This window comes from Quercus lobata, chromosome 12, assembly GCF_001633185.2.
Source record: "Quercus lobata isolate SW786 chromosome 12, ValleyOak3.0 Primary Assembly, whole genome shotgun sequence".
In the NCBI taxonomy this organism is placed as follows: Eukaryota; Viridiplantae; Streptophyta; class Magnoliopsida; order Fagales; family Fagaceae; genus Quercus; species Quercus lobata.
The window spans coordinates 7,686,540-7,696,004 of NC_044915.1; the positions used below are offsets into that span (position 1 = coordinate 7,686,540).

Sequence of the window (9,465 nt, forward strand, 5' to 3'; positions counted from 1 at the left end):
CTTCAGACTACTAGGTGTCCTTGGACAGGGCTCACGGCCCAGTATGTGTTACTAGGCTTGTCATCCCTACAATAGTTATTCCTATGGTTTAGCTATTCAGTAGTTTGGTTATATTTTTATTATAGGGAGTAACTATTTTTTATGAATAACTATTATTTAAAATGAGGAATAATTATTTCTCTCTAAAATGATTGTAATAGATATTCCTTAGTAGGTGTAATAATTTTTAAAATTAATATATTTTCAAATAAACAAACATTCCATATGCACATGACAATTATAAAAATAAAAACCATTAAAAAATAACTCACCCCTCTCTTAAATTTGGAAAATATTATTTTTTAAGAAATATCTTGTTTTAGGAAATATAATTGTATGATTAAGATATATCATAAAATATATCTTAAGTTTTTTTTTTTCCCTCATATTACAACTTACAATCAAGCTTATGAATATGTTTAATTATTTCATTACAGTTTCTCCAAAAATAAATAAATAAATAATTCATTACAACACATTTTATTCCCAGTAATAAAGTTTACCATTTCTGCCGTAATCCTCATTTAGTATATCAAATGTGTCCTAAGTGACAAATTGTTACTTACTGTTACTAATAGGCAAAAAAGTAATTTCATTGCTGAGTTCAAAATAAAACTAGTAACAATATCAACTAGGATTTATTGTGAACGTATTATGAAAATGTTGTGGATATAAAATTTCTCTACAACTAAAAATAGTTATCACCTCAATGATACAACTGGCACAAAAATAACCATGTCACCTACCATACTGGCATTTTTCTTTTTTCGTGTCTAAACCTTATAGTTTAGAAATGAAATGATTTTGAATTAAACCCACACTTTTAGAGATGATTTCATAGTTTAGATCTTTTTTTTCTTTTTTAGATAAATTTTATAGTTACAATGAGGAAGGAGATTTGAAGCCTTGACGTCTTTATTGGAAAGACTAGGAAATGTTAGTTTTGAAGGAAGTGTAAATAAAAATCTTCATTGTGAATGGTTGTAGTTATTTGATGAAGAGTTTCAATTTTAGCATATGGTATCATTCTTTGTAAAAATTTCAATATGCTGACAATATCTTAGCAAAATTTAAACTATCGCCTTGATTTTCAATTATAGTATATGGTATCATTCTTTGTGAAAATTTCAATATGCTGACAATGTCTTAGCAAAATTTAAACTATCACCCTGATTATATTTGTTCCCTAAATGATCAAAATGCACAATTGACACCTCCCATTTTTAAAAATATGTTACACTTAACCCCATTATCTATTTTTGTCTTAACTTTAACGAAATCTAGCATTAAAGACCAATTCACCCCTCACCTGTTTTAGAGAGAGGTAAATTGGTCTTTCAATGCCCTGTCAAACATAATACCAAAACAAACATCTGGGGACATTGAAATGGAGTCATAAATTTTGTGGATCAATCGTGCCCATAATAATTCAAGGAATCAAGCGTAATCAAGATAATAGTTTAAGGTAAAAAAAAGTGAAACTTGCGGTTAAATAAATAAATGTGTACCCTTAAGTTATACATTAATTATTCATTTAAAAAAAATTTATGACAAATTAAAAAAATTATTAATAAAGTTAGTCACTTTTTTTTTTCATAAATAATTTTACTAATATATGCCCTAAACTATCCCTCAGTAAAATCTTAAATAAATAAATGAGAAGGACTAGAGTAGCATTCTAGCAAGTAGCAACTACTACCAGCAGCAGTAGGAAGGCTTCCCCTCCTCAGAAGTTGGAAGTTAAAAAAGTTACACATCCCCTACTCTACGTTTCCAAAGTTGAAGCCAAAATACCCAAAAAAAAAAAAAAAAAAAACAACCTTAGTTCAGAAAGAAGTAGCAGTTAGCAATTGAGCATGATGTTGAGGCAAGCTTCACGCCTCTTGGCTGGATCGGTGAGGTTGAGTAGGAGACCCTTCTCCACGGCCACGGAGGTCCCTGCTGCTGCTACCACCACCAACGCGGACTCAGGCTTCATGGAGTCATGGAAGAAAGTGATACCAAACATAGACCCTCCCAAGACTCCTTCACATTTCATGAACCCTCGTCCCGCTACACCCTCTTCCATCCCTTCCAAAATCACTGTCAACTTTGTGCTCCCCTATGCCTCCGAGCTCTCCGCCAAGGAGGTACGGTGCCTACTTCTCTCTCACATTTTCTGGGTTTTGCTTATTCATTCTGGTTATGGTGTGTGTGTGTGTCCATTTTAACTTGCAGTTATTGTTTGTTGTGGATTTTTTTTTTCATCTGGGTTTTGTTTACATTTTTATTTAATTTGATGAAATCCAAGAGTTTTGGAAATCTAACTCACCATTAATTATTCTGGTCAAAAACAAAATTCTGACCATTTTACCTCAGATTCCTTTGGTTTCTGTGGGGTTTTTCTTTTTTCCCAATCTTTGGCTTGCTTTTATTAGCTTGGACAACTGATTGTTGTGGGTTTTGGGTTAGTTTTATTTCTTAATGATGGTGATTGATTTTGGAATTTTTTGTACTGATTGACCATTTCAGCTTGGATTATTTGGTCTCTACGCTTTTCTTCTTACTTGCTTTTTGGTTGAATGTGATAACGAGGTTATTGATTTAGGGCAATTTGTTTAAATTTTCATTTATGTTTGGGTTATTAGGCATGTTGATTTTAGGACATTTAATTTATTTGAAGAAATGAGAAGATCAATTATCTCAACATGTACATTTCTTTTGTATCTTGATTTCTATCAACATTGTATTAGCCACGCTGGAGATCAGCTGAAATTGCACTAGCCTACCTTTTCAAGTCTCTGTGACATTAAAGTGCAGGTAGTTTGTCTAGTGTTGGTAAAAGCGAGGGGGCACACTTAAGCGCAAAGGCCTCTTGGAGCCAAGGCGCAAAGCGCAAGCGCAAGCACGTGCCTGATTGAAGTGAAGCGCACATTTTTAAAAAATAATTTTAAAAATTTTAAAATTATTATTAAGGAGAAATGCAACAATCAAATTATCATATAAATTGAAATAAATTTTTTTTATATAATTCATATAACATTTAGATATGCCCTATTTTTGCAATTTTAACAATAAAATTGCAAGTCAAGTCATTTTATTTTTTTGGATAAGCTAGATATCAATACTTCCATGTAATATCTTTTCTTAAATCTCCTATATCTATAATGCCCTATGACTAATTAGTAATATTAATTAATAATTTAATCACTTAATGACTATAACTCTGTAAGAATTAGTCTGCTATGTTCAAAATCAACCACTAAAGTAACTAAACAATTACCACATATATTATATCATACATTTATTTTTTTTATTTTTTATTTTTTATTTTTTTTTCATGAATGAGCTAAGAATATGAGGACATTGCAACATGGTAATTGGTACCAAGGAGCTAGGTGAGTTACTGTTTCAAGGAGAAAAAATAAAAATAGAGAAGATCTGGGATGTTGTGGGTTAGGTTTTAGGACAAGTTATACTCAAAATATTTTTTTTTGATAAGTAATTTACACTAAAAATATACAAAATCAATGGTTTATATCAATAAAGCCAAGATCCTATAGCTTTAATTCAGTTTTGGTTTTTTTTTTTTTTTTTGAAAAATATAAAAAAGCAAGCGCGCTTTGAGCTTTTTGAAAAAGCACAAAAAAGCGTGCCTAAACCGCGCTTCTTTGAATGAGCGTAGCTTTTGAGGCAAAAAGTGTTGGAGCCTTGGGGCTTCGAGCTTTGAGCTTAAGCGCGCTTTTAACAACACTGAGTTTGTCACCCCTAAATGTTTATTATTTTAGGAACATTCAGTGTTACTGTCTTACTAAATGGGAAATATCTTTGGGAGGCTAATTGTTTTGGAATTAGATAAAAATTCCAACTGTAAATTATGACAAGTGCAGCACTAAATTGTCTTGACATTTACTACTTTACTCGAGGTCAATTAACAAAAGAGTGTTCAATTGATAATTTGACATGATGAAGTGAATAAAGAGATTTCATATGGAGTATTGTCATTTGCAAGGCAGATGGTTCTTAAATAGAATTCTTGCTCCAGTCATTTGATTTGTGGAAGGGACTATTATTTGTATTTTGTAACATTTTATAGTCTTTGAAAGTGCGCAGTGTTGATATGTGATTGCAACTGGTTTGAGAAGCTATTGTTGTGCCAATCCTGAGGTTTTTGGACCAAATAAAGGTTCGCATAAAGGCTATAATTTTCAGTTTTTGGTGAATGGTATGTGTGAAAGTGGTGGATATAAAGAGTATTCATAGAATGGTGTTCTGTATAAATCCATATATTTCAACCCATAAACTGACAACCTACCCAGTTCACTGGGGTAGAGAAAGAACAGAACTTTCAATAGTAGCTGGAGACCCTTTTAATTCACTCAGTCTGTATACCGGCTTATAAGAGGAGATATTGTTGCTGATTATATTAGAAAAGATGTCTTAAGAAGAGGGAGTTTTCCACCCAAAATCTTGTGTGTTGTGCTTGAATAGTCACACCTTGCAGTATATTTAGTAACTAAATTGTTAAGTGTTTCTCTATAAATCAGCTCACTTTGCATTATGAAAAGGGTCAGAATTAATGTAAAATTCCCCATGCCATCAAGGTTTACTAGACATTGTGAATGGTTACCAATTGTTAGAATGTTGGGATAATTTTTTTTAGATATGATAGATTTGAACCTATAGTGTCTGCTCAATGATAATTGTTCTTTATTATCAAGCTAAAATATCAATTGGTTTTTTTGTGTAGGTGGCATTTGAACCTAGGTCCATTATTTGACTATAAGGAACTTTACCAGTTAGCTAACTAAAATGCACAAAAAAATTAAAAACTTAAAACTTGTTGCAATGATTAACTTATCAAAAAAAAAAAAACTCATTGCAATGATCTTTTTTTTTTTTTGGGTAAACCTCACTTATGAATGTAATATAGGAAATGATGGGTCTTGATCTTCTATATTACCTTTAGGCTCCCTTAGTTTCTATAGAAGACATTTTCCTTGGATAGAAAATACTTTCTGAAAATTGATTTAATTTTTGTTGTTTGGTTGAGATCTTAAAAATAATTCTTTTATTGTTTGTTTGTAATAAAAAAATCACAAAAAGTTAGTAGGCAGTAAAGGTGATGGAAAAGGGGGAACACAGTCATGTTGATAGTGGTAGCAGAGTGTGGGGAAGGAGGTGGTGGGGGAGGCGGAAGTGTGGAATAGGCAGTGGGAGGTGGTGGCAAGGAGTTTTTTTAGGGTGCTAAGGAAGGTGGTGGTACCAACACAGAGGAAGAAGGGGGAGGTAATGGTGATGGCACAAGAGAGTGGAGGAGAGGGGGAGATGGTGGCGGCAGCCAAGCAGAGGGAGGGGAAGGAGGTGCTGGAACTGATATAGAAGAGTGGAGAGGATGAGGAAGGTTTTTCTTCTTCTTCTTTTTGGGGGGTGTGGGGAGGGGGAACCATAATGCATTTTCTGCTATTTTGGTGTAATTGCCTGTAAACTATGAAAACGTTTTATGTTGAATAGCAATTTTCAGCTACCACACATAAAAAGTAAAGAAAATGTTTTCTAGAAAATAATTCACTCTAAAACAAACGAAGGCTTATTTTGGAAGTTTTTTAAGCAAATCCCAATGAACCTAATTGACACGTTTTCTCTACTCATCAACTAGCCAAATGGCTTTTTTTAGGTGGAGTGAATTAAGTTTTTGCCTCTCAAATTCTCACCTTCCTGACTACAAGATGCTTATTTAAAATATATATGACTTAAATTCAATCCCATCTATGTTTCATGTCTTTACATTTGTATCCATTCAAAATTTACTCAACTGTTTTCATATACATGATTTGATCCTCAACTTTTGTTTTAGGCCATAGTGCTGGAATTGCTGATGTTGGTCCTATTTGGCACTTACATTTTCTGCTACATTGTTTTTTTAAGATTCCATTGGAAGGTTTTTTTTTTTTTTTTTTTTTTTTTCCCCCTTGCCTGTCCCATTTATCATACACAATGTTTCAGGTTGACATGGTCATAATACCAGCAACAACTGGGCAAATGGGTGTTTTGCCCGGACATGTACCTACAATTGCAGAGCTGAAGCCTGGGATCCTATCAGTGCATGAAGGAAACGATGTGACAAAGTATTTCCTGAGCAGTGGGTTTGCTTTTATCCATGCTAACTCTGTTGCTGATGTAATTGCCGTAGAGGCTGTGCCAGTTGACCATATTGACCCCAGCTTGGTCCAGAAGGGCCTTACAGACTTCACGCAGAAGCTAAGTTCAGCCACAACTGAATTGGACAAAGCTGAAGCCCAGATTGGTGTTGATATTCACAGTGCGCTCAACGCTGCTCTCTCAGGCTAATGGTTATCAACACCATGTCAAGTTTTTCTTCACTTTCCCAGTTCTGCTTCAGCAACTGTTTGATGTTCCCTCAATAGTTATTAGATCTGTCAAGATATCGTCACTATGATTGCCAGGAGTGAAATAAATATTTTTCCCAAAGAGCCCCATTCTTTCTATGGCCAAGATGCCGCTTCATCTGAAAATTGGAATATTACTATACTTTTTTCCATTTGGAAATTTTATTTCTTTGTTTTGTTTTGGTATCACACATAAAGGAAATCACTGTACTTTGTTTTTCTCGGTCTTGAAATGATGTTTGGATTTCAGTTGTCATAAGTATCATACTTCTATGTCCACGTATATTTCAGGTGCCATTTTGCTGCTGTTTACAATTTTTAAAAGTTGGGTAGATTTTCTTTGATTCTGTCCTCAGATTAGCACCTATTTCTTGGATTTGAGTATTTGACTGGTTCGATAGATGGTGATGAACATAGTTGGGGAGGTGCCAAGTGCAACATTTTAATATCTTTTTCCTTTCCAGTAGCAAGTCATGTATTTTCAAGGCAAGGATGATAAAGTAATGACTTAAATTATGTCTAGTAAATATGAGATGGTTTCTTTGTGTTACATAGCCTAGAGGCATTACAAATATACTAGAAAGTAGAAACTAAAGCAGTAAAGTACAGCATGCCTCGATTGATTACCAATCCGAAGAAATTGGAAGAAATTGCATTGTTGATTTGTTTGCTTGATTTGTTTATTTTTTATTTTTACTAAAGTAACACTTTGGAGTTTGACCCTTAAAGTGAAGAATTGTTTTATTTTGACCCTTTACGTTTTAAAATTTTAATTTAGGCCCTTCATGTTTAATTTTTTTGTTTGGCCCTTTATGTTTGAAAATTTTCATTTATAAATAGAGAGAGAGATTTAAGAGAGAAGATCAACTAATAGTAAAGTGACATGGAATAGCAGTTATAAAATGTGACTAAAATGATATTAGCAAGTAGAAGACAGATAAGGTTAGATTTATATTAAACAAAAAACTTTATACGAGGAGGCATACAGGAGCTTGAGGAAAGGTTGAACTGTGTGTTGAGTTCTGCCTCCCTTCTTTAGTTAACAAGCCTTTTAAGGCTACAGACTCCAACTGATATTACAATATATTTTACAAATAGTAACTCAAGTTATTCTGCCCATGTCCACAGAGGTAGACACTGATGTTTTTATAGACTCTCTATTAAAGCAAACATACCTGATGCCGCATAATCCATCTTTTAGCGTTTAGCCCCATCCATCTCTTCTTTGGTACTGGTCTTTATCTGTATCTCCAATTACGTCACTTTGATTTTGTCCATAGTCATCACTGTTGTAATTGAGATAAGGTCCATATTCTTCAAAAGGTATAAAACTCTATGCTTGGCCCTTCTTGATATGAGTTTCCTGTGTTTAGAGATTCCACTATCGTAATGCTTTCTAACAGTACATCTAACGAACGAAAATTTATTAAATACTCCGGGAGCTTGCTTCTCATGTGAGAGGAGGGAGCATTACTCTGAGGGCTCAACCATCATGTGAGAGGAGAGAGCAATGCTCTTGAAGTATTTAATAACTTCCACCAATAAACATAGTCATCTTCATGAGTATACAAGGATCTATCGTATGAAAATTTTAAAACATGAAAGACCAAAATGAAAATAACGTTAAATTTAAGGACCAAAATGAAAAGTTTACTGGAATTTAAATTCTCTCACTGAGAATGAGAAATTTGCAAATACACCTATGTTCTTTTAGAAGTATGAAGTATCCCCTTCCATTTTTTTGGGCTAATAGAGCAAGAAACTTATTTCACTAATGTGCTAACACCTACTATTGTAGATAAGATTTAGGAATGTGCATGGGGCGGGTTGAGGGGTTTTTTTGCCCCAACCCACCATGGTGTATTAAAAAAAATCTAAATCAACCCAACCCAACCCAAATGAATCAATTTGGATTGGGTTGAACCCATGGGTTGGACAGTTTTTATTTTATTTTATTACTATTATTATTAAATTGAGTAGAAAAAAATATATCCCACCTATGTTACCTAAGTTGATAAACAAAATATTCATGAACTAGTATTCCAATTCAGTTATAAACAAAATATATCTAACTCAGTTGATAAACAAAATATAAATGAACTAATATCCCAACTTAGTTATAAACAAATAGGAGTGGAGGGGGAGAGTGAGGCGCAAAGAAAGAAATAAGATTGTTAAAATTTGCGAGGTAGTTGGGTTTTATATAGAAAGAGTCGAATAGGAAAAAAATTTTAAATAAAAAAGTTATTAATTATATAATATATTTTTAAATATGTAGATGGGTCGGGTCTAGTTAGGTGGGTTTGTTTTATAACCCGAACCCAACTCGACCCACTATTTTTAAAAAAATTCATAACATAACCCAACCCGGCAAGTTGGGTTGTGTCGGGTCGATTTTGGCGGGAGTTGGTCAACTGCACACCCTTCATAAGAAGCATAGCAGATGAAAAAAGTCAATTAACTTAACTTGCACTACAGTTTGAAAACTGGGCTACACGGTGAGGGATAGCTCATATACTTAAATCTTTTGAAGCCTTGCGCTATTTTATTTATTTTTCAATGATGAAATTGCATGCATGATGCAACCATAATCGTTGTGCAAACAGTGCAGTACTGGTTTGAAAATTAAAATCTTTTAAACCCTTATAGGTACTAGGGATGATATCTTCTTTAAAAAAAATTAAAAAGAGAGTACTAGGGATGATAATGGGCTGAATTAAGTGGGTTTTCAGTTTTCTGACCCAACCTGACCTTGACAGAAAGGATTTGGGTGAGTTTGTTTCAAAATTTTAAACCCATGAGGGTTTTAGGAAGGGTTTGTTTGGGACTTACAGGAAGTTACTTACAAAGTTACAATTAGGCACCCAAATGCAACACAATTATTCATTTAAATGACTAAAATACCCTTCATTTACTTTTACAAAAAAATTAGGATTATATAACCAAAATAAGTGTATTTCCTTTCACTTAAAATGTTGTTTAATTTAAGAGTAAAAGACAAAGTCCTTACTAATGTTTAAATTTAAATCAATAATAT

At 33.3% G+C, this 9,465-nt stretch overlaps 1 protein-coding gene across 1 annotated transcript; it reads left to right on the forward strand.

The window, feature by feature from the left end:
* Positions 1-1,729: 1,729 nt before the first annotated feature.
* On the forward strand, positions 1,730-6,711 carry LOC115972442 (ATP synthase subunit delta', mitochondrial-like). Its single transcript, XM_031092731.1, has 2 exons — positions 1,730-2,168; positions 6,025-6,711. Exons 1-2 carry the CDS (start codon positions 1,896-1,898, stop codon positions 6,367-6,369), a joined length of 618 nt encoding a protein of 205 aa, XP_030948591.1. The 5' UTR covers positions 1,730-1,895; the 3' UTR covers positions 6,370-6,711.
* The last annotated feature ends 2,754 nt before the right edge of the window (positions 6,712-9,465 follow it).